This window comes from Chamaea fasciata, unplaced genomic scaffold (assembly GCF_029207755.1).
Source record: "Chamaea fasciata isolate MVZ Bird 193981 ecotype frontalis unplaced genomic scaffold, bChaFas1.0.hap1 SCAF_1, whole genome shotgun sequence".
NCBI classification, from domain to species: Eukaryota; Metazoa; Chordata; class Aves; order Passeriformes; family Sylviidae; genus Chamaea; species Chamaea fasciata.
Genome location: NW_027094086.1, coordinates 89,769,193 through 89,794,822, shown reverse-complemented (window position 1 = coordinate 89,794,822; position 25,630 = coordinate 89,769,193). Strand labels below are relative to the sequence as shown.

At 43.6% G+C, this 25,630-nt stretch overlaps 1 protein-coding gene across 1 annotated transcript in view; it reads left to right on the top strand.

Annotated features, from left to right (window-relative positions):
* The first annotated feature begins 17,649 nt into the window (after window positions 1-17,649).
* Window positions 17,650-25,630, top strand: part of GMPR (guanosine monophosphate reductase) — a 41,773-nt gene continuing 33,792 nt past the window's right edge. Inside the window, exons 1-4 of the mRNA XM_066188890.1 lie at window positions 17,650-18,000; window positions 21,798-21,917; window positions 22,547-22,630; window positions 24,280-24,453. Of these exons, the coding sequence (XP_066044987.1) occupies window positions 17,914-18,000; window positions 21,798-21,917; window positions 22,547-22,630; window positions 24,280-24,453 (465 nt within the window). The 5' untranslated portion in view covers window positions 17,650-17,913. The remainder of the gene's footprint in view (window positions 18,001-21,797; window positions 21,918-22,546; window positions 22,631-24,279; window positions 24,454-25,630) is intronic.

Here is a 25,630-nt window from a genome sequence, read left to right as displayed (position 1 = left end):
GCTCTGGGTCAAGGCTGTAGTGAACACCACACGAATCCCGTACCATTGCACCAACCCTAGCCAGATCAGGTCCAGGTACTCATAGCTGGGTGGTTACGCTGTACCCTGAATTTCATCTTCATCCTTCCACAGCAAATAAATATACTTCTGTAACATTCCAGAGCCCAAAATGCCCATTTTAGAGCCTAATTCCTGAGTGCTTATGTCCTTTTTCTTCCGAGGGCCTAAGATTGCCTTCCCTTACGAAGGCAATTATGTTTTGCAAAATGAATAAAGCTGGTCCTGTTGTGGTTTATATCCACTGAGCAGCTCTGCAGAGTTGTTATCGGCATGATGCTGAACTTGATAGTTCTGGCTTTGCCCTAATCTGTCCTTTTATTTCACCGCAATTCCCCCCCTCATCTTGCTTTTTTATTTCTTCAATTCTTTACTAATTTCACCCGATTTGGACTAACAAGCTTTCAGGCAAATGCTGTCTCTTATTATGTGTTTATAAAAGCAACTCCTCAGCTGAACTGCTGTCTTTACAAACTATTACAATATCAATAGGAGTGAAAATTAGAACATTTGCACATCATGGAAACACCAGTGGTAAATCCAGTTAATGAACTTCAATGCTCCTGAAACCTTCAATTCTGTGTGCTTCAGTTTCATGGAGCTACCTCCACCAAGACAGTTTTACTGTACCCATCCTGGCACAAACAGTTTTCTTCTAAACACAGCAGCTACCATCTCTCTTCCTGTCAGGATACACCCTACTGGTATCCAGCAACATCTCCTGAGTTGCACATGACATCAGCTGCCTGGGAACTAGTAAAATTGCATCGCCCTAATCCTCAAAGCTTGCTTGAACAGATTTGCTGGCACCATGCCTGTGCTAGAGGACAGGAACACTTAAAATCACATAATTTTTTTGGCTCATTGAAATCATTCTGTTGCCCTGTTTTTCCATTGCCATTCAGCCTGATTTGCAAGCAATTTTCTCAATGGAGTACTTCACAGAGGTTGGAAGTATGCTGTGCTCAATACTGCATTCTAGCCATAAGCCACATTGGTGTTGGTTTATTTTCTGGCACTGTCATCTTGCAAATAATGCTCACCTTCTCAGGTTTTGGCTCAAAACACTTCCTACTTAGTCATCAGATGCCCAGTGAAACTTACTTCATTCAGACAGATTCTCTGCTTCTTTTTTTTGTAGCTCACTTCCAGAATTCGTTTCTGCTTGTTAATGCAAGCCTCCGAGCATGCTGCTGCTGTGCATTTTTAAACACTTACCCAAATGTCATCTCTATTATTTCCAAACTCTCAGGCTCTTTGGGGATAGCTTGGATGCAAATGAGCTGTCAAAGAAAGATTACTTGAACCAACATTCAGAATGACAAAAGCCTTACAGACTGCATGCACAGCACACGGTTTCCAGCTTCCCAGTCAGCCATTATTTGCCAAAATCAAGGGTTTATACACAGTCCAAAAAAAATTCAGCTTTGTTATAACGGGGCACAGTTACTTTCCACTGAAAAATTTAAACCTCTTAGATCTAGGAAAACTCTGATTTCCACAGCTTCTCAGATGTTGCTCAGCTACTCACTCAACCCACACATTTTTTTAATCTAAAAATTCAGTTTAGACCCTGTCTGTCCTCCAATAGGTAGAGCTATTTCTCCCTGCCACACACTTTTTTGGGGATGTTGCAGAGGTGGATAAAAAGAAAAACCACACTCACTTTACGCTGTACAGCAACCGAGAACCAGTGAGTGTTGCTCTGACAGAACAAACCAGGAACCCTCTTCCAAAATCAAGGCCCACATCCATGGCTGCACAAGTTGTGATTCCTGGGGCTGTCCTGCGCAGGGCCAGGACTTTGGTAGTCCTTATGGATCCCTTCCAACCCAGAACATTCAGTGATTCTGTGATCCAAGAGGCTTCATGAGGAGATGCAATGCAGTCAGTGAAAGCAAATGCATCATTTTGTGAAGCCCAGCTTTCTAACTGCAGATGGCACCCCCGATTCTGCTGAGGTGACACACATTTTGCTGAAGAGCTGATTTCTTCAGCAAGAAATAAGACAGCCCCAGAGACTGAGGGATTTAAACCAAATCCTGACCTGTTTTAACACTGTCTCAGTATTACGCATGGGAGATACACACACTCGTGCACTCATTAAAATGGGACAGCAAGCCAAATTCGTCTCTCATACAACTACTGACATCAACAGAAGGCCCAGTGTTTGAACAGCAGCTGTCACAATTTGTTCTCTGAATAATATTTAGCCAAGATTAAACCTAGATAGAGATAGCAGGTATTTTGCAGATATTCTGGTCTTACAATGAGCATTGAGCAAGTCCTGGAAGTGCAGGGTTTGAGGGGTAAACAAGATATGCTTCATTTTGATTTTCTGTGTCCACTGAGAACTCTTCCCTCCCACACTGGCAGTGGTCCAAATTATGCCTTTTTCAGCAAGATAGTAAAATACAGTTTTAAAAAGAAATACATACATTGCACTTTTCATCTCAAGAGCCTGGAAAGTGCAGCTGGGCATTAATTAATCAGCACAATATCTCTGCAAGTTAAAGGGATATTTTTATCCCCTGTGTGGAAACTGAGGCACCAGGAAGTAGAGTATCCTATAAAGGGTCAAAAAGAAGTTCATCACTAGAGAAAAGAATTTGCCTAATTGGTGATAACTCTGGGCTAAGAAATACTCTGTGTAATTGAAAAAGCTGAGTTCTGTGTTTTTCATGGTTTATTCCTGCTGAGAGATGCTCGTTGCCCACAAACTGCTGAACCAAGACTGAATGTTATCCAGTATGTCATGCTCTGTTGGTCCTCAGCCCAAATCACTGCAGTCTGTGACCCTTGCCAGCACATTTTTTTTACCTTTATGGCATGAGAGCTTCAGGTTTGAAAGTAGCCAAGACCATGATCCAGAGTATCTTCAGAGATAACACCAAAGAAAGGGTGCAGCAGGGTCAAATTTACATGCCACGCACAGTTGTCTTGCTGGTAAGTATTACTCCTTGGATAAAAGAGAGTCGTGTCAACCACTGATGCCATTGTTCACAACACATGGAAGAGTATTGTTTTCATATGTATGTCACTATCTCTGAATGTGTGTAATGGGTGAACTCTTACTATTTCCATAACTATGGATTCCTTCACATGTCTAATATAGGGCTTGACTAGAGTGCATACCAGAACTGCCTTTCGGCCTGGCACCTTGCTTTGGAATCTGCCTCTCATTCTGAGCAGTGTCTTCCTACTGGTTCCTTGCACCTTTACATCTACACCTCCTCAGTCTGAGACTCAAATTGCTTTATCTCTTACGTTATTCTGCATTTGTTCAGTGGTATGCCAGGGATGGGATCCTTGGAACCAGAACCATTGTTAGCCTTGCTGTCAACAGCAAAACATCCCGAGAGGATGAGGAAGGAATGGGGACTGCATTTCCCTGACTGCACCAAGTGCCACAAAAGCCTCTCCTTGGGCAGAACTAGCTGGGGAAGGGGGAGCACAAAGTAGTTACAGTCCTCTCAACATGCCTGGTTAAATTTTCTCCCTTAAGAATGATTCACACTGACCTAGAAAATGTAACAGAAATGGATATGTCGGTTACCAGGTTACTGCTGTGCCTTGCAAAATCATGGTAAACTCTTTCCTAAGGGATGAACTTTCACTCCATGCCCCAAGTGATACTGTCCTCTGAAGCACTGGGGTAACTGCAGTTTAAGTGGATTTAGTCACAGCACAGTTGACACTGCCTATAGGGTAGAAAAGGCATCTGTGGAAATAAAAAGACCATTCTGTATAAAATGCAAGAAAGATTTCTGAAGGAGCTTAAGTTACATATCTCCAGCTGAGCATTGGAGAGAAGTCACAGTGGGCTCACAGCACCCCCGGAAACGTCTCCAGCCACATTGCCAAATTTACAAATAACATTGCCATGTGCTGTGTTGAACAGAATTTTATCTTTAAAGATGAGGAAATGCACTGGGCCCCATGGTTGTGATTATTACTGACTATATTATCTGATTGTCAGTTTAAAAGGCTCTGCCTGTATTCCCAGACAACTTGAACGAACAGCTAGGAGGATTGTGAAGATTGCCCATTTGCTTACAAAGTAGTGACAAGTGTGAGACTCAAAATGGACATTACAAATCTATGTGCTGCACTTTGATCACTGCCACAACTCCTAACCTCTTGTCCTACATGTGTCTTCTTCTAGGGGTCTATGTTATTCTGATTCAAAAGCACTGCAGCATGGCAGATAGAATATTTGAGCACTAGCAAAATAAAGAGAGGGGAAAATTTTTGATCTCAAATAAATAGCACTAGAGTTGCAACACTGGATGTATTTTTATTTCTATACTTAAATCAATTCTAAAAAGGGATTTTCGAACTAATCTGCATTTGTTATAGAACTTGGAGGATTTCTACCATTGTGCTACAAACCTAGGAGATCGCATGGCATAACTTAGGCTTCCCTCCCTACGGAGTACATTGTTACAATGGTGATAGAAAAAAAAGGACAAAAAAGGCTGAACATAGGTCAGGAAGGCTATATACTCTGGTGTTGCAATAAGTCATTTGTGGTATAGGTTTATTTGCTTTTATTCAGTTAACTTGTGTTGGCTAAAAAATTGCTAGGTCTGTAGGAGGTGGAGCAGCATCCAATTAAGTGACTTAACCACATTATTAGTTGGACAAAGCAAACACTTTTCACCTGAAATGGCATGTATCTCTCCAGTGAGCCTGGAGAGATTAGGGGTCTGAGCTTTAAAGGCTATAATACTTCTGATTTCAGGGCTGCTGAGAATGAAAATGACAGAAATCATCTGTGTGTGGGAAACGTGGCAGCAAGATACTGTACATGTGAGCTCAAAATCTGGTTTTGTTTTTTGTTTTGTTTTGTTCTGGGTTTTTTGCGGGAAGGGGGTTTTGTTTGTTGGTTTGGTTTCTCTTTCAGATGCTGCTAAAAATAGCATTTCACATCCTCAGATCTTATCGGAGGCATAAAGCAATAAAAAAATTTATAGATATAAAACCAAAACATACTTCTTAAAACTGCTGGATATTTCTTCTCAGCACCATTGTTTTGGTTATGACTCAGAAGTTTGACTTGTAAGGCAACTTGGCATTTTGTTCACCAGAACACTTCTTATGCTCTGGACAACTCCTGTACAATGATTTGGGAGCTGATTTAGGCGGAGTGAGTACACTGAGTCCTGCAAACAGCACTTCTGGCAGCGCCCCAGATTTATTCAAAGCATTCACACCATGGTTAAGAAGAGTTGAAACTGAAGTATTTGCAGGTGAACTGGCCTGTGGCATGCTTGGCCTTGTACACCCCCAACCTGTGCACAGCTTACTCACAAGAACTTGGCCCTGCATGTATGATCAGTCTGTTTCCTTGCAGACTGCATGCTTGCATGTAGCAGTAGAGATGAGCAGTAAATCCAGGCAAGGCCACAGGGCCAGACTTGCATTTCCCAGCACAGCCGGTATTTCATGACTCGAAATGTAGTCCTTCACCAAGGAAAAAGGGGGTACTTTTGTTGTCTGTGCTGTAAGACACCTAAGGTAACACCAGCACACCAACTCCGGGCTTGCAGATGCTCAGCACGTCTCAAAACCAGGCACTTTATTTTGGCGCCTGTACACAACTGCCTTAGGGGTCTCATTTCAGAAATGCCATTTGCAAATTCAGTTCTAAATATTTTATCATGTCTATTCCCCTCAGAAGAAGCTGTGCAGATTAAACACAAAACGCTTGTAGAGTCCTCAGATAAGATGCACTACGGACACAGAACGTATTGTTAATAATGATTAATTATTATTATTCTGCTGGCTGACAGGCATCTGACTGACGGATACTCTCTAATCCCTATTCTCTCCCCAGATTTTCTTCCTAATTAGTGTCCTCTAGAACCTTGTAATCACATGCCACGCAAATGAACCGCATGTTATTCAGCCAAGCAGATGACGGTGGATTGGGTGACTTCCTCTGTCGCCAGCAGGCTGGAAGAAAAGGAGCGGGGAGACACTAGACGGTGTAAATGCTGCTTTTCCCCGTCGGGAACAGGGAACCGCAGCCGCGGGCACAGGGCGGGGGTGCAGCGCCCTCTGCAGGCTGCGCCGGCACCGCCTCCAACCCGGGCACCGCATCCACCGCGCCGAATGGCGGGGCTCGGGGATTAGGGGAATACATCGCTTCCCTCTGTGGCTAACATTCTATATTAATAGGGGAAAAAAAAAAAAAAACAAACCCAACAAACACCTAAAAAATTAAAACCACACCAAAACAGAATATGGAAGTTGCGGCACTGCCATTGTCCAGTGGGAATCCCTCGGAAATGGCCTTGAGTTGCGGCAGGGGAAGTTTAGATAGGATATTACCTAAAAAATTTCTTGGTGGAAAGGGTTGTCAAGTAACAGATTGTCCAGGGAAATGGTTGAGTCACCACCCCTGGAAGAATTTAAAAGATGTGTAGACGTGGCACTTGGGGACACGGTTTAGTGCCAGGCTTAAGTTGGTGTGAATGATCTTAAAGATCTTTTCCAATCTAAACAATTCCATGATTCTGTGGAATACATTCAAGCACTGGCCACAAGGCAAGGCCAAACACAGAGGCCAGCTCTCAGCTTGCCCAGTCTGTGGTGCAAAGATGGCTGTCTGGTTTGGTGCTCCCCGAGCCACATGAGTCCTCTGCCCATGAGTACGAGTCTGTGGGCTGGTGCACCACTACCTCCCAAACCCTCACAGCCCGTGCTAAACAAAGTTCCAGACCTACATCCAGCCAGGCTGGAGGGCTCACAGTGATCACCAGCATGGCCAGTATGGGGCACAGACAGAGAGCAGATGCTGTGCCTGCCAGAAAGGTTGGGTTTAATCACTTGGTGTAGCTACAAAAAATAGCGAGGATTGAAGAGACGTTTGCAAGTAAGAGGAAACAAAATTCTAGACACGCTATAATTGGTAAAATTATGAGAACAAGGAGTGAGCTAAGATCTCCTTCACCTGATTAAATGATGCCTGGAAGTGTTTCAACGACACAGTAGGAATTTTTAAGTACCAGCCATATATCCTTGTCAAGATTGCTTCATGACAAAAACAATGCCAAGATTTCTGATCTGCCTGCCACTAAACAAAATTTGACTCATTCAAAGGCACTCAATAAATTATAAATACAAGGTCTATATCTTTCAGAAGAGCTACACCAGCTGAAGTTTAGCCTTTATTTCCCAGGAGTCCCATTTTATCCTTTGAATATCTATCAGTTCCTAGGCATTTCCTCAGTCTGTAGGCTTGGTGTTTGTGATGTAGAGCTTTTTTATATATGTGAATGTGTATGTGCATGTGTATGTGTATGTGTATGTGCATGTGTATATGTCCCTACCTTTCTTTAAATGTAAACCCACGTTACACTCCAGCATCAGAGGCATAGATGGAAGGCTCCACCAGAAGCATAGACAAGCTAGACAAAGTTTTGAATGTATTTTCCCTCCAGAAAAGCCCACCACTACACATCCCCTTACAGGCCACTGCTGGGCAGAGAAGACAGTGGCAAGCCCCCTCCTGGAAGGGGCTGTTGCAATGTTGCAATGGCTGTTGCTCATTGGAAGCCAGAGGGGGCTGAGTGTGTCCTGGCATTTTTCCTGCCCTCCAGTGTGTACTCGTCATGGCAGCAAGGGCACAGTGTCCTTCTCCAGCATGGTAAGGGAAGTCTCTGTCACCCCTTCAAAAAACCTGGGTACAAACCGCACCATCCCTCCAGTACCCTTTTCTTCTGCCACTCAACTCAACTCCCACATTTACCTGATCAACTGGTTTGATTTATTTATTTTATTTAAACCACATTATTTGACCGAATTTAAACCAAGGGATTACTATTTTTCATAGTCTAGAATGGCAAGGGAGACAGATGTGCTGTGGCCTCCATAGTGATGTCTTTCAAGAGGAAATTAACATTGTACCCTGATTCCCTCTTCCACCTCACAGCTGCGTACAGCTCCTTATTATTAAATAAGAAAATGATCATCAGCATTTTATCACCTTCTTTTCTCCAGACTTCCTGCTAGTAGGCAACAAAAAAGACTCCGGGTGGGTGGAGGTGAGTGGGGATCTTAACACTGCATGAGCAGAAATTTGCTTTCATAAAGACACTTGATGGCCCTATAATTGGTACAGTCTCTTAATACATACGCTCACTTGATGGCAATTAGATCTGTAGTCTAAGCATTTCTGGACTTTTTGCCAGGAAAGAATTGGGAAATTAATGAAGGCAAATTAATTATTTGTCCCCGTGGTTTCTGATGTAAGAATACAGCTGTTCTTTATCAGCGTAATTCATTTTTAATGTCTCCCAAAGCTCAGCTCAGCTATATGCCCATGTTCTTCATATGCCAAGCTTCTGTTCTGATTAAATACCAAATGGTTTTTAAATATCAAAATGGTTCTGTATTTCTGAGCTCTGTTATGAGCTGTGGGGAAAGAAAAACAAGGACTCCTTTGATCATACACTCATGAGTTTTATATGATGACACCACCACTGGCTCCTATGGATGTAGTCCCAATTTACACTTAGGGAAGTGAGGGAAACTAGATTGTGTGCCATGATATATACCAGCCTGCTACACTGCAGCCCAAATGGTGGCTTGGGAAAGTAATAAGAAGTAAAGAAAGATGCCTTTTTACTAAATTGGGCACCAAACACAGCGATTCAAGAGGATCATTTTCAAAGATCAGAAATCTGAACATTGACAGATGTCTATTTATTCCTATATTTTCCCTCATATGACAGCATAGTCCCATATACCTTAACAAACTCTACAAGACTTGTTTGCCTGACCCTAAAGGGACACTGCAGGTCATTGATTTTCTTGACAAGTTCTTGCTCTGGTGGTTGCCTACCACCCAACAGCAGGGTGTCAGCAGGAAAAGCAGCCTGCAGCAGCCTGCAGTTGAATGCAAGAGGGTTCAGGAACATGAGAGCAAATTAATTGAGCTAAAATAATGAGGAATGAGAAAGAGGGCATGTGAGGAAGTGCCCCTCGGTGTTGTGCTTTCACCATCAGAACTCTCAAGGGCCAATTGTGCAGCCTTGGGTGGGTGTCAGGGCAGCATCAGAGAAGGAGCAGGGAGCGGCAATGCGGGCACAGCTGGGAACGGCTGCTTGCTCAGCTCTATTTACCCAGGGACTGCTGCAGCTCTAAAACACTGGGGTCAAGTGAGGGGAGGGCAGGGAAGGCAAGGGGCTGCTGCCCCTGTAGCTTAACGAGGCTAATTATTTCCTTTCCCACAGAGCTGGGCAGAAGGGCTCAGAAAAGCAATTGCGTTCTGCTTCTCTCTGAGAAGAGAATGAGGTGCTGCTCAGGTAACTTGGAGAGGCTGATTATTGCTTTCCTCACAGTGATCTGCCTAAAGAGGACAGAGCCTATGCCATCCAAGTACAGTGAAAGGAAGGAAGAAAAAGACACAGGACTCAGAAGTCCAAAGAACTATCCCTATGCAGGTCCTATTTGCTCACGATACAGGATCAGCACAGACTTAACAATGTACTGCAGGTGAATTGACATGACAAATGGGAAATGGGACCTGAATGAGATCTGGAAGATTAGACCGAAGCAAGGAAACTCTAGGAGAATTGTAAAGAGAAGCTACCGAGGACGATAAGAAGAGGCATTTGGTAGTAGGAGCATCAATTGTGTGCCTGGAGAATAGCCATCCTTTTGTAAGGAGCTAACAGAACAGTGATTATGACTGTGCCTGAAGCAAATGTTCATGGTATTACTGAGATGTTTGACAATTTAGTCAGGGGAACTCAAGATGAAAGGAAAACTTATTAGTACTGTGTCTGCTGCAGAAAAAAGGGAATGAATGGTATCTAATATTTGTATCACACCTTTCATCCTGAAGGATCCCAAAGCACTCTACAAACCACATATGGAAGTGACTTCTGCCTCTGCTGAATATGGACGATGGGGTGAAACATGCCAACTCTGTTAACATCAGAAACCAGCACTGCTACACAGCAGCTTAGGGAAAAGGAAAGGGGTAGGCACAAATCAAAATGCAAAATAATAACTGTCTAGGCAAAGATGTAGAAGCACAGGCCAAAAACATGCAGTGTTTTCAGAAGTCTTCATTATACAAATGAAAAAGGTCTGCAATCGGAATCCACACCTTACTGTCTCTGGGTGCTGCTCCATATCCAGCACCAAATAATGTTCCTGCTCCACAGATTTCCCAGCAGATGCACTACATATAAGACTAAAATCCAAGTAGATAAGTGATCTTGAGTTTAGTCCCTTGTTCTCCTACCAGAACAAAAGCATTTAAATTCCTTCAAATTTTATTGACAGAATGCATATACCTATTTACCATTACTAAGGATGCTATTTTATTTGGATATAATTTTTTAAACACATTTATTTTCAGGAAAGTGAAAGCAACTAAAAAAGGTCTGCTTTCTTCCTAAAAAGGACGAGAGCAGTTCATGAGATTTGATCCATCCATTCCATATCGTCTTTTTCCTGTTTGATTACTTAAAGATCAAGGGCATCCAAAACACGTTAGATTTAAGCAAACAGCAGCTACAGATATGCAGCTACAGTGGCCTCACATGCTAATAATATTCACTTTTTAAACAGCCTTGCAAAACCAGAGCACATTTTACAAGCTCAGGCATTAAATTTTCCCTTCCCGTTTTATCATAATGATATACGAGAATATTTAGCAGGGTTTTATTTGCTGTGGGAAAGGGAAGCAGCATTTTCTAGGTCATTTTAAGAATATCTTTAACTCTAGCCAGTGAGGAATCATGGGTAAAAAAGGCATAGTGGTGACAACCAAGTTGATGTTAATCATAATCCATACGTAGGTGCCTTTATGAAAAAAGTGTGTGAGAGCTGATAAATGCAACACCTTTTATCTACATCCCATTAAATGCCTAAACTGCAATATAGGACCAGGCCAATCTTGTTTTGTACATCCCCATGGATAAGATCCAAATTAACACAAGGTTCGCAGAGGCAAAGCTCCCTGGCCCAAGTGTACAAGGTATGTAGAGTTGTGTGAAATGTCATTTTACACACAAAAGGCATAAAACCCTCATACTAATTAAGATGAAAAAAGAAAAATTCCAGTTTTATGTATTAATTGTAATGATTAAAGAAAGTGCTTGAAACAGTTAAAACATTTTGTAATATGAGCAATTTTTTTTTCTGCCTGTAGATGGTGCAGTAGGGCAGCAAAGTTGTTTAGTTTTTCCAAAGACTAAATCGGATTTGAAAGCTATTCATTACCAGATGTTCACAGTTCAGAAGCATTTCTCCAGCTTAAAATTTGTAGCAACATTTCCACCCAACATAAAAATGTCAAGGAAAGCCCCGAAAATGAGTAAGTCCTGTTTGGTTATATAATGGGTGGGGGGCTTTTAAAATCAATGTTGTACTTTTAATTTATTTCATATAGCAGTGGCAGTGTGCTTACTCAAACAGACTTTGGGCACCAGGCCAAAAAAACCCACAACTGCCAGGATTAGAATAGGCAACGTCCTGATCCCTCTCCATAAGCAGGAAATGGACTTTCAGAACCTTAGTCTGACTAATGCTCAAGAGACTGAGCAAATCAATGGTGTTAAGTGCAAGACAAGTAGATATTATTTTCTTTTCTGTGTTAAGCACCTTCGTCCTGAGTAACACAAACTCAGGGATTAGCCTACAACAGCACTAATTCCACATGCAATAGATTTATACGAAGAAAGCAGCACATTGATCTAGGTATTACATTAAAGAGGCAAACAGCAATATTAGTATTTGCACTGCCTCAGCAGTGCTGTGACTTCTCCGTTGCATGTTGTAAAATCAGCTGCTGGTGAGAGAAGCATTTATGCAAAATTTCTTCTTGAATCCGGTATTTTCCTCTATTTACATGAGCAGGCTGAATTGACAATGGATTCTTGCGAGTTTCTGGGCTAGAATTAAAGGATGAAGTTCAGGTGCAAGCTTGTTTCCAAGCTGGAGTGCAAACACTGACAGAAGGAGTGGGTATGGCCAGCCCCAGCTGAGTCTGTCATGTAACATGGTGAAATTCCTACGTGCTGTATGACAGTAGGTGATTTGCTAGCAAAAAAATCACCAGCTGGTATACGGACAACACCAGAAGTTTATTTTTGCTGAGTTCTTCTCTGCCTAAATCCTTCTACAATTGTGCATTCCTGCTTTTGTTTACTTATTTGTAAATATAATTATTTCCTGAGGCAGTTTTGGTACCTCACTGGGGTTGCTATTTGGTCTAGTATATTTTGGAAAAGCTTGGCAAATCAGCCTATGTCCTGCCAAGACAAAAGAACTTCACCCCCTCAATCTGAGATGGCGAAGCCAAGTAGCCAGTCTGTCTGACGACTTTAAAGGAAAACAGATGCGAAAACACCGGCTCAGCCTACTTCTCGCAGCAGGGGTATTAGTGTAAAATCAACATTTGTCTCTGATGAGTTTACTTTCCAGCCTATTTCCCCCAGCAGTGCTATTAAGTGGGGATAAGCCCACTGAAGTCAGTGGCTCTTACTGCTATAAAGCCAGTAGGAAATCACAATCAGAGTCATTGATGTGTAACTTGAATAGGACTTTGTTTCATCCTTGTATTTTCCTCTCCATGCCTTTCTCTTATGTATATGAGATTTACTAATTTGACTATCAAATGACCACCAAATAAACTATGTAATTACCAGATTTTTTAAAGGCCCTTGAGATCTTGCAGAGGGAGATCCTCTGCAATGACGAAGTAACGTATGGAACCACTGAAGCACTGAGTGGTTGAGGTTGGTCGGGACCTTTCAAGATCATGTAGTCCACCCTCACAGGAGGGTGTTCTAATGTTCAGATAGAATTTCCTGTGTTTCAGCTTGTGACCATTTCTCTTATTCTACTAGTGGGCACTGCTAAAGAGAAGATGGCTCCTAATGTAAAGATATGTAGCAGCAACAGAACCTGTTACATCCTGTGAGACAACTTAATATTTCCACAGAGAGAATCTCACTGCCTTTTACAGTATGTAGAACTGTAATTCTGTAATGAACAGAGTATCAGTTCACAATAGATAATATACAACAAGTTTTGACCATTAAAAAAAAAAATCCACAAACCACTTCTATGCCAGTAAAGTCCAATAGTAAACCAAACTGGACCTGAGCCTGGACCCAGCTATAAGCTCTACAATGCAATAGTGCACACCCTTTAATTAGAATCGCTTGAAGAACCTGGACAGCTACGACTCCTCCAGGTAGTCTGAGGACAGTCCAGGGAACAGCATCAAACTGTTTCCAATAGGCAGTTTGAGTGAGACACCTTGAAGCTCACATATGGCATCTAAATGGCTACGTGTGAGCCACACTGTCTCTTGCCTTGCAGGGACAGATTGGTGTGGTCCACTTTTGTTATCAGCACAGACAGACTCTAAGCATATTTCATAAGCCAAGGAAGGTCATATTGCATTAATTAGAGATTGCTGTGATTACTTACAATTGACATTTGAAACCTGCTGAAATCAAATGGGAATGGATACTGTTACTTACTCCTAAGTAAACTGTACCTTGAATGAGAAGTTGTCCTACTGACTTCAGTGTAGGCCTCCGATTTAGCTCATGATTAGCGACTAAGATTATTTTTCCTCTGAGACCTTTGAATTTAAATGAAAACACTTATGGCATACAAGTTTCTTCATAACAAGTGATCTTCATGCACGTAGTTGAAGTCTGCTTGGAAGCAGACTTACAAAAGGCAGGAGTGTCAGCCCCACTCCATTTCTGGTGGCTATCAAGGTCAGCAAAAGCCTTAATGTAGATGCTGTAATAACACTGATAGTTCAGAGGAGCACCCTTATCTCCACTACAAAAGGAAATCTGCTTGCATTTGCAGGGTTTGCTGAGGTGTTTCTTGATCCATCCACTGCGAAATGCTATTCAGCGTAGACAAGGCCTGAACAGCACAATAAAAGGGATTTACATTTCTCATAAGGAAAACAAGGCTCTTTCCTCAAACGTACTGCTTCTCCTTAAGAGCGAAAGATCTCCATCACACATGTCCTGCAGAATGTTGTTCTTTCCAGCTATGGGTTTTTGCTGGGAAGTTGTGACACACAGTTTGTGGGAGCACTTGTCAGCTGAGCAATGCTTTCACTAGTGCTCACCACACTCCTTAAACAGGCATGCTAATTATGTTACAGGCTGTCTATATGGAGCTATATGAGGCTGTAGTATTTTCCTAGGAACCACAGCCAGGAAGTCAGCATGTGCCTTCAGTTATGTTAGCTGTGTATCTGTTGTGATCAGAAGTTCTCTTGACAAATACTGGCAACATCATTAAGCATTCACCCTAGAGGTGTTTCAGGTGCTCATAAGTGCTCATACTTTCAGGTTGTCACTGAATGCTTCTTTCAGTACCAAGGAGTTACTGAGGAAGTGTTCTTATTTAAATATGAAAAATACTAGCCATTGATAAAAAGAAATGTTTTTAATGCCGTATACAATTAACCCAGTGCACCACAAATAGCTGGCCTCCAGCTGTACTTAATGTCAATGATCACAGGCCTTTGAGCCCAAAGTTCAGTCAGTTCTCAATCCACTTCAATGTCCTTTCAGCTACTCCATACCCCATCAGTTTGCCTTCAAAAATGTTACTTGGAATCTGTCAAAAGCCTAAGTCAAAATAGAAAAGATCTGCTGCTTTTTCCTCATCCACTGACCAAGTAATTTCATCCTAGAAAGGGAGCTGAGCATGATTTTCTTATCATAAATTCATGCCAATTACCTTCAGTCTTTCTTGTCCTTCATTCATTTGAAAATGATTTCCAGGATTATTTGCTCCACCACTTTCTCAAGCATTGAAGTGAAGCTGATTAGCCCAGATCCTCCTTCCTTCTTGCTCTTCTCAAAGACAGGACTGATACCTGCTTTTTCTAGTCCTCAGGATTTCCCACTCCCAATCTGATTCTGCTCTTATGAAGGTGTCCTCACTACTCCTGATTTTCTGATGCATCTCAGGGGCCTGGGAATCCTGAGAAAAATCTTACCAGGGAAGACCAAGGTGAAGATGCCAATGAGCATCAACCTCTTCCATGTCTTTTGTTACCAGGTCAGATTTGTGAACTAATTTGTACTATTACATACAACAGTATTTACAATTACAATAGCAGGATGAAAACTACAAGTTCAACAATCTTAGCTAATAACAGGCTTTAGACACAGTAGTAACTATTTGCATTATAATTATCACTTTTTCCTTTTCTCAAAAACACCAAGTTTAGAAAACTTTTAGAAAACCTACAAATCTGCATTGGCATTGGTCTTTTCAGCTAGAGTGGCTGAGCAGTTGTCTTCTGAGTGCATTGTTCCAACTGCTTTTAAGCATAAATTTTAAACAATGAAGTAGAGAAAAAAAGAACTCTGAAGGAAAGTAACAAATCATTTACATATGCTAAATTCGAAATCGGTGATGGCTCATTTGGACTTGAAGACTAGACTGCCTACAGCCTGGATGAACAGCTCTTTTTTCCATTGCAGAAAGAGATAATATGGGATCACTTATGGCAGGTGTATGGCAGGTATATAAGGAGGAATAACAAAGACACATAAGAGGTAATCTTCATTTCTGGCTATGATATTAATGTGATTATTGATCATGTTACCTCTGGTGTCCATACTTCAGAAAAGACAATGAAAAAACAGAGGTGGTTCAGCAAGAAAACAATTTTTCATTACAGAAAATATATCCTGAAGTAAGAAACTGGAGAATTTCAAACTTTGCAAACTTTAAAGAACACTCGAGCTGATCTGAGACACCTGACTAGTCTGTTGTACGTGTACGTGGGGAATTAATGGATACTAGCAGATACTGTGATCTGCACAAAAATAGCACTGTGAGCTCTGTGAGTGGAGACTAAAATACTGGAAATTGTAAACAGCATCAAGCATGCATTTTCTGTGGCTTACACATATCACTGCTAGCCCCAATCTCGTACTCTCCAAAACAGTGCTGACCTTTTGAATTCACAGTGCAATGCAGTGGCTTCTTTCTTTCTTCTCAGCATCATGTGCCTGCCATGAGGGCAAATGGAAGACATGGTGCCAGGCACAGACAGGATACATTTGTTTTTTCCCATTCTCAGTCCTCTGCTACAGACATGCCACTTCCACAGGACCCATTCTCATCAGTACTCTTACTACTTAACAGTAAACAGTGGCACATATGTCTCTCTGAAAATATGTTTTAGTAGCTCCTTTATGTTGTGGAGAAAACACCAAACGAACGGCCTCTGTTATGCAGAGCAAAAGAATTGCAGAGTTTTTTCTCCTGAATATCTCCATGGGAAATACCCACAATGGCAAGGCTGTCCTGGAACATCATCTGGAGTTCCAAAGCCCCAGATTCAAGGCCGCTCCACCTGGACAATAAAAACTGCTAACACACAAATGCTCTGCCTTCTGTGTAAAGCCCTGGGCTCATGCTTGGTCATACCGGATTATCTGGGACACTCAGGCAAAGAGGTGTAAAAGAGCTCTGTGGGAGGGAGGGTGTTGACCAGATGCATGCAACTTCCAGATAGAGGTGAGAACGCAACCTACTCCTGCAACGTGTCTGAGGAAGTGTCCCAAGATTCAGTTTCCAGTCACTAACAAGCCTTAGCTCGTGTGTCTTCCAAAGAAGTCCAAATCTTACAACCCACTGACTTCGTAATTAAATAGACTTTAAGGCTCAAAGCTCCTGCGGAAGTCATCTCACATGGTAACGAGTAACCCTGTATTGATCCCTCTGGCAGCAGATACGAATGGACTCAGCTTGTGCAATCCTGCAGCTCTGAGTGGTTTGTGACTTGTCTGTTGAACCGTGGCTAGCACCATTAAAAATGGAGGAGATAGTCACAAATAGGATCCTGTACGCTGGGGGGACAAAAACAAACCAAAAGAACAACAGCAAACCCAAACCACAAACAAACAAACCCGCCAAGCAAACAAAAAAAAAAAACCCAAACAAAAATAAAAACTCCCCGTTGCTTCTCTAAGTGCAGTGAAGTAGGAAATTCCTGAGGCAGCTGCAGGTGGCTGGTACTCTGACCGCTCTCCTGTGACCAACCAGCTGCACATTTCCCAATGTCTCTAACGCCACCACCACACTGTGGCTCTCTGCTGTGCTCTGCAGCGCGATGGGGACCCCAGATCCGCCTCGGTGTTACAGGATGCGGGGCAGGCAGGGGACCGGGTTTGGCCTCAGAGCAGAGCACCCCGGGAAGTGGGATTCCCACGGCAGCCCAGCTAGACCAAGTGGTGTCTTTTTTATATGGCTGGAGGGACAGCATTTTGGGCCGTGCTGCAGCAACCCTAGCAGCGTTGAGGGACGCCGCAAACCCCGGCTCGGCGTGGTGGAAGGTAGAGGGCGGCGAGCCAAGATGTCCGTTCAGCCCCGCAGCAGCCGCCCGGCACGGCCGGGCTCCCGCACCCGGTACCAGCGGCGGCGGGGCCCGCTCGGTCACATGGAGGCGCCATTTCCTCTGCCCTTGCTTTGCCCTTAAGGCCGCCGCGGTGCCGCCGGCGCCTCGCCCCGCACGGGGCGGTTGCGGACGGGCGACGCGTCCCTGTCTGCCCCCCACCGCACAGTGCCCAGTGGAGAGGCGGGGGTGGCTGCGGCGGTGGACGGGGCAGGGCCCCGCGGGCCGCTCGGCTAAAAACAGCCCTCGCCTAATAAAGCGATGGGGCCCGGTGCCCGCGCCCTATAAATACGCTCGGTGCGCGGCCGGCGGGCTTTGGCCGGCTCGGCTCGGCTCTGCAGGCGGGGCGGTGCAGCTAGCACAGCAGGGCCGCCACTGCCGCCGCCTCCGCCGCCAGGACAGCCCCGGTCCCCGCACCCCGACACCCCAGCGAGATGCCCCGGGTAGACGCAGACCTCAAACTGGACTTTAAAGATGTCCTGGTCAGACCTAAAAGGAGCAGCCTCAAAAGCAGAGCAGAGGTGGGGGCATCCAAACCCAGCATGCTTCCCCCCTCCCCTCCCCCCCTCTCAACGCTTAACTTCCTTAACCCGCCTTCCCCCCCTGCTTTATTTTTATTTCCCGGTCCAGCGCAGCAATGCCCTCCCCGATCGAGACGCCCTTGGCATGGCGGAGGGATGCCGTTGCTCCCGGGAGAGGAGGACGGGGCCGGGGTTGCGCAGCCCGCGGCGTGTCCCCCCACGGCGCCAGCGGAGCGGGGGGCGGCCGGTGCCGCGCTGGTCCCCCTTGGTCCTCAAGCTGAAATCTGAGGGGGGCAGTGGGGGATTGCTTGCTCCTAACAGGTGCCTCTGCGGCGCTGAGCGGGGGTCGGAGGGGGCGGCGGCGGAGCAGCAGCGCTGCAGGACAGCGGTGTCCGGTTACCCGCCCCGCGGCTTGGGCCGGTGATGCCACCTGACTGGCAGCATTTCGCTCAGCCTCGGGGTGTGGGCGGTGCTGGTACCGATGTGCTCTTAGGAAAAAAAAAATAAATTTTTCTGATTAAAAACCCGCGAAGACACCGCGGAGCGCTTCCCAGTGCGCAGGGTGCCCCGGGCTGGGACCCCATCATGGGGAGTTTTAAGGGAAGTCACATCAGACCTGGGGCGATGGGTGCGTTCCACTCTCATTTGGATTTAACCCCCGTGTGAGCTGTGTGTGCAGAGCCCTGGGGAGTCCCCCTGGCGCTCTGTATCCCTGCTGGCCGCTGTTAGCCGGAACAGTTCTGTGGTTCTCTCTCATCAGGGATCGGCAAAGATCCCGAGGAAATCAATCCCGTGAGGATCGATTGCCTCCACAAAAAAAGATGGCTGCCTCAGGGTCGAAGGTGCCTTTTCCTTTACCCCACATAACCCCAAGGTTAACAAGGGATCTAAGTTGGCTAAAGAAGGAATTATGATGCATTGGGGGATAAAAAGAGGATTAAGGTTTTCTCCAGGGGACATGGAGTTGTAAGAGAGAGAGACTGAGGTAGAAAGGGAAAGTGAAACAGGGGGGCTGTGCTTACTATGGGCTTATGGCCAGGGATTTTGAAGGCAATAACTAAGCAAAACTTCTTTGCCATCATAAGGTGTGAGATCAGAGAGGCCCTCTCAGTAGAACGTTGATCTCTGGCAAGTAATTTTTAATTTATGGTGAACAGTGTCCCGGCCGAGTAGCTCCTCATCGTGTACAGTTACTGCACATAAAGCCTGTGGGCACTTTCGAGCCATTTGCTTGGAGGCCTGGGGATCCCTCCTTAAAATTCACTGTGCCGGCCTGGCAAACAGGTGGAGCTGTACTCCACCGAGTGAGTGGCAGGCACATGGCTCCTGCAAGTGCAGTGTTTTGTATATTTAGCAGCGTGCAGGCTGTGGGAAAAAAAAAGGGCGCTGGGAGGGGAAAACGATCGGAGGAACATGAGCTGAGATGGCAGGGTTGTAACGGGTGGCTATGATGAACTGTTAAAACACTGCAGATGAGAAAAAGTGTGTGTCATGAGGGGGTCAGTGAAAGCCGATGAAGGTTAAGAAATTGGACACCATCACTGAGGCTGTGGCAACAGGGATAAACAGTCTGCGAGAGCCAGATCTGAAATGGACAGCCCCAGTCTGCTTCTAAACAAGAATATAAATAAATAGTTCTGGCAGAGGAACAGAGGCAGCACACTACAGTGCCTGTTACCCAGCAAGCTGCTGCTTTGAAGCTTGTATCGGGAAGCGTCTGCTTCTCTGGTGTGAATGCTTCGTTTTGCACAAGGATAGCTTTTTACGCAGTGACTAGAGTTAAGTCAGCTTCCTAGAGTTCGGGATGTTTGCAGATCTTCATGTGTGTTTGCTGTGTTGGTACTTGTTTCTGATTCCTTGCACAGTCTTAATTTTCTATGGTTGCTTTCTCCTTTTGAAAAGATATCGGAAAATGTGATGCTTGAATTCAAATACGGAAGTTGGTTAAAACAAAGGTGAGGGTGGGAGCAGTATTATCTGTCTGTGGGGTCTTGGTACTCACACAGTCTGTTCTTGCTTTGGCTGGGGTTACTCATGCACTCTGTCTAGTGCAAGTTCACCAGACAAGTGTCCTGTAGGAAGTTGTTAATTCAATTTTTTTAATGTAAGTAAGTGCACATGAGCAGCGCAATTTGCCAAAATAGGTAGAGAGAATTGCAGCCAGCATGATCAGCAGTGTTGACTGATTTCCACGAGGAAAAGCTAAACATACCAGGATAATTCAGTATAGGGAAGAAGCAGCTGTAGAGGATATACTAAAGGTCCATGAAGTGAGGAGTAGAATGGAGAAGGTGAAATTGAGTAGTGGCTATTGATTGTCTCTCATAAATCAAGAAAATGTACTGAATGTATTTGCCACACAAAGGTTGTAGATTTTATGCCACATATTTTTTTGTTTTATTGCTGTGGGATATTGGAGAGGCTAAAGGTGTCTGGTGCTGGTATCTGAGTGGAATTGGTTGTGGGGTACTCGTTTCCCCCCTCCCCTCTCCCCCTAGGTTCTAGTTAATACATTGTATTAAGAGGGAGAAAAGTAAATTAAGTTTTCATGCTTGTTTCATACCTATCTTCTTCATACTATTTTCTAATGTTAGCTGTTGCTAAAATTCCTGTGAGAATGGTTTGTCATCCATTATGGCTGGAGAATTAGACCTCTGATAGTAAATCAGAGAAGGGAGCGTCTCCATTAAGGATGTATCTTAGCTTGTTCACTGAAGTGACCTTTCACTTACAAGCTTATATGAGAACCTGATTCACAGTTTATCACTAAGGCACCAATTCTTTCTCTTATACAAATCAGTAGTAAATCCCTCACACTATTAATCAGAATCTAGCCTGCGATTTGGAAGTGCTCAAAATGTATTTTAATTGAATAGTAAAAAATCCTGTATTTTTTTCTGTTGAAATCATGATGGATTTCAGTTTAGTTCAGGTCTCCAAATGTTGCTGGGTTAAAGATGAAGTGAGGATTAGTGAAAACAGAAAGAGCCTTCATTTTCACTAGAGACTGAACTAATATCTTAGAGTTGTGCGTTTCTTTTCTTTTTTTTTTTTTTTCCTTTTGAGCATTTTCCCCCTAGGTGGAAAGATCCTAGGTAGGCCAGTGGGAGTTGATCTAATTTGATAATACCTCTTGCAGATGTAAGGAAAAAAAATGCCTGATGTTTCCATGATCATTTGAAGGTGCTGAAGAAGAAATAACTTTGAAGGTGAAGGTAGATACAATTTTCAGACATAAACTTAGAAACTAGCAGCTTCTTGGTTTAGCAAGCCAAGGTATGATTGTTCTTATTGTATAGCAAGAGTGCTGGTAACTGTGACTGAAAGAGCATACTTTGTTATACTGTCATTTACCTTAAAGACTGGGACAAAGTCCTCTGTGCCCTGGAGCTGGAGGGAGTTGCAATTCTGACTTCTTCGGAGTTAGGACTTCAACTTGAGTTTCTCAGGCAGCCATACAAACAGCTGAGGTTACTTCTGTATACAATAACCCAGAGTCCTTATTGGCCTTTCTTTCCAAGCCCTTCTGCCTTTTTCTTTTTCTTTTAATTTTATTTTGATTCTTTTTCTTCAATAAGAGCTCTGTTTAATGCAGAAAACATTCTTTAAATTTTTTTCTTGTCTGGAAGGCAGAATTGTAAAAAAAAAAAATTGAGGATGTAATAGTGGAACAAAAGGAACAGGAAATGTGAGGAAAATGGAGAAGCTGTGTCTAAACGTGCTGTATCTGAAATCTGTAGCAAAACTGGTGTAAGATTACAATCAGTTACTTAAAAGAATGCATCTGTTCACTGCAGGTTGACCTCACGCGCACCTTCACCTTCCGTAACTCCAAGCAGACATACACAGGAATTCCCATTATAGTGGCAAACATGGACACCGTGGGGACATTTGAAATGGCTGTGGTTATGGCAAAAGTAAGTCTCAACTCTCATTTCTGAAGCAGTTGAGGAGCTGCTGGGTGACAGTGAGCAGCCTTTGTTGATTTTTAGCCAAGTTTGCTGGAGAGCAGAGGAACATGAGTTTAAATCTCCAGAATATGAAAAAGCAGGTGTGCTTTTACAACAACACAGTTACCACAAACAGGGCTCCTGATATAAGAAAGTTTTGGTGGAGATGCTTCCATACTGGGTAGCTTCCATCTTGGGTGTAGCTCAGCTTCAGGTAGAGCTTCTAGAGCTTAGTTTTTGAGATCCCTTTGTGCTTTTTGCCAGAAAAAAAATTGTAGCTGACAAGTTGTTTTGAAAGTGTAGGTTACGGGATAGAGCTGCAGCACTTCCTAAGTTAATGTGCCTCTGTCGCATTCAAAATACTGACAGTAGCTTAATGAAGCAAGTCATAAACCTGGTCCTGAAAGGTTGGCTAAGTATGCCAATTTGCTTTTGAGGGGATGTTTATAGTTGCCTGGTCTATTATTCACTATTACTGTTTCTTCCAAGCAGGATGAGCCTATACTTAAAAGGGGGTTTTCTAATGCCTTATTTTGCAGCTAAGGGAAGAATTACTAACTCGGACATTAATATCAGTTCTCTTGGTTTTTTGCTAGCATGCAATGTTCACTGCAATTCACAAGCATTACTCTCTGGAAGAATGGAAACTGTTTGCTGCCAATCACCCAGAATGCCTTGAGGTACATTCTTCTACTGTAAATTATTATGGTTTATTGCTTTGTTCTGAACTCACTGCCTCTTGGGAGTGAGTTGTTACTGGAGTATCTTGGGAGTACTGTTGTCAAGTGAGGTTTTGGGGAATGAAGATATTTGCTGTTCTTAAATTCATCAAGGGAAGTGGCTTATCCTGATTTAAAAGAACAGCTATGTGAATCCATTATGAAAGTGCTTATATTAAGATGCAAAAAAGCAAAGTTTACATATGCCTGGAATGGAAACAGAGTAGTATCCTGAACTCAGAAGGAGGAAATACTTGGGAGTAGGTATTAGTGCTGTGCTTCTGTTGCTGTTGGGAGCTGTGGTAGTGCACCAATGTGAAAAATTTCAAGTCACTCCACCACAGGCTGGCCCTGCACACCCTTGTGCCAGGCAAAGTCTGTGCCATCAGTGTGCAAGTGGATCTGGAGTCTGCAGGTTGGAGGGGCCCAGGTGCTGAGCCCAGGCAGGGAGGAGCATTGAAAGTTGTCCGAGCTTGTGTGTCCTCCTCTTACCCTCTTGCACCAGACCTCACTTTGTGCTGTTCCTGGCTGTGCTATCCCACTTGTTCTCAGGGTCCTAGCCTGAGTCATTATATTTAGTAAATTTAAACATTGACTTAAGTTGTGACTTTCTCACATTCAGACATCTTTTTGTTGGGTGGGCCTCTGTATCAGAAGAGGCACTGTAAGTGTGCCTGGCCATCTCCCCTTCCTGCTCAAAGTTCAGTGAAGTTTTTGATCTTTCTCTGTATAGAAAAGAATACCACACAGTTGTATTGTGTCTTTACCTGTGGCACATTTTAGAATTATATTATAAAGGCTATTGATTATAGAGTTATCTGAAAGTGAGCCTAGTACTTCAGCCAATGAGGATTACTTATATGCCACCATAGGGTAGAAAGTGGTCCCAGGAATGTCCTGTGTCTGAACACTTCCAAACTTAACTTATTTGTGGTACATAATGACTGGAATAGGATCTTCTATTCCTATGGTGATTAAATACTGACTTGCACTGTGACCTTGGATTTCTGCAGAGGTTTGTAGGCCAGCAGCTGTGGAAACTATTTTTCTTTTGGAAAGAACTCATTGGAAGACAAAGGAAGAAGCAATCTGCTTGTTTTCAATGGTAGCTGACCCTGCTTGAGAAAGGGGATTGGATTACAAAATCTCCAGTAGACCCTTCCAAACAAAATTATTCTGTGATTCTGTAGATCATGGGAGTGCTTGGTGAACTTAAAGACCCAGATTTTACTCTCTGACAGTGCCCCAAATTTTGCCTCTCTAACTTCCTGGAAATATACCAAGTTAGGGCTTCATCTGTGTTCATGTTAATATAAGTATGGCTGAACCTTGATTGATCTCAGATGATTATATATGCCTGTGACATATATGCCACTTGTGAATGAATGCTGGAATGCTAATTTCCCTCTCTTTTATATAATTTAAACAAGACAGAAATAGCCCACTGCTTTTCCCAGGGAAGTATTTATTTCATATTACATTGTGTGATTTTTCACTAGTTACCAGCACAAGTCCTGCCAAGACTATGCAGGAAGGGACATACAAATTGTGTGTGTTTATTTCAGTTTTTGCAGCCTACTACTCTGTTTTGTTCTCTCTGTTTTTTTTAGCATGTAGCAGCAAGCTCAGGTAGTGGACAAGATGATTTGAAAAAGCTAACAGCTATTCTAGAGGCCATTCCAGCCATCAAGTACATCTGCCTCGATGTGGCAAATGGCTATTCAGAGTATTTTGTGGAGTTTGTGAAGTCTGTCCGTGCTCTGTTCCCACATCACACCATTATGGTAAGTAATTATGTAGAAAGGGTGGAGGGTGTGTGTATGTGAATTCTGTCCAGGAACAGGACCCAGAGTTTGACTGGTAGGCATGAGAAGCTAGAATAGGAAGGGAAGCAAGGAAAGATGTTTAGTAACAGTTTGGCATTGTCCATCTTCCATTGCTGATGATGTGTGTGGTAATGTTTAGTGTGTGCTCTGATATAGCTGTCTGATTAAGTTGGCATGGAGGACTGGGTGGATCCAGTTCTTTTCCTACTCAAATCCTCCTTCCCACACTAGATGAGACATCTAATTGTTAAGTGTATAAGTTTATTTTGGTGACTCCAGGCAGAGAGAGGTTTGCTGTGGGAATATGCCACCATTTCTGGCCAGCTGGGGCTGATGACTGTTAGGTCACTGTGCAGACAGCTCAGTGCAGACCAATCCTTGCCCTTGATAAGAATGAGAGGGATGGTGGGCAGTTGTGAGCAGCATTATCAGGGAGCAAAAATGGTCAGTGCTGGGGCTTTTCATGGTGCTTTCTGTGATGTTACTATCCCGTCTCAGAGTGCTAATTCCATGCTTCCTTGAGCCCTTTTGCCCTAAGAATAGGGTGTTTGCATGGACATGGAACTCCTAGCAGCAGAGTGCTACTGCTGCTTTCCCAGGGCTCTTAAAGAAATGTGTCTGAATTGTTTCCATGAGAATAGCAGAAATCCTCAAACAGCAGATCTGTAATGAGGCTACCAGCTTTTCTTCAAGCCAGTGCAGCAAAAAATCGTGTTTAGGCAACACCTGCCTGCTTTCCCATGCCAGAGATAAAGCTTCATGCATGTAAAGTAAATGTGAAGTAAGAATGTTTCTACATGTGCATTCTCCCTTGGTTCACTAGGGAATACCATGTTCCAGCAGCTCAGAGAGGAATGCATTCCTTTCTCCCATGTCAGAGAAAGGCAGTGTTCTTGCTTCTGAATGATGGAAAACTGAAGTGAGCTGGAATGCTTGTTGGGGTTATCATATGCTAGTGAAAAGGCATTCTTCAACAGCTGCCAGGAGAGGTGGAAACCATTTTGATGTGGTCGTATTTCCCATGGCTTTGGAGAGAGACTTTGGAACTATGAATGATAAATATAGGCCTTCTGAGCTTTCTGCTTCATATTCACTGCAGCGAGGGAAGAAGCTGTTTCCTTGCTTTGGATCTGAA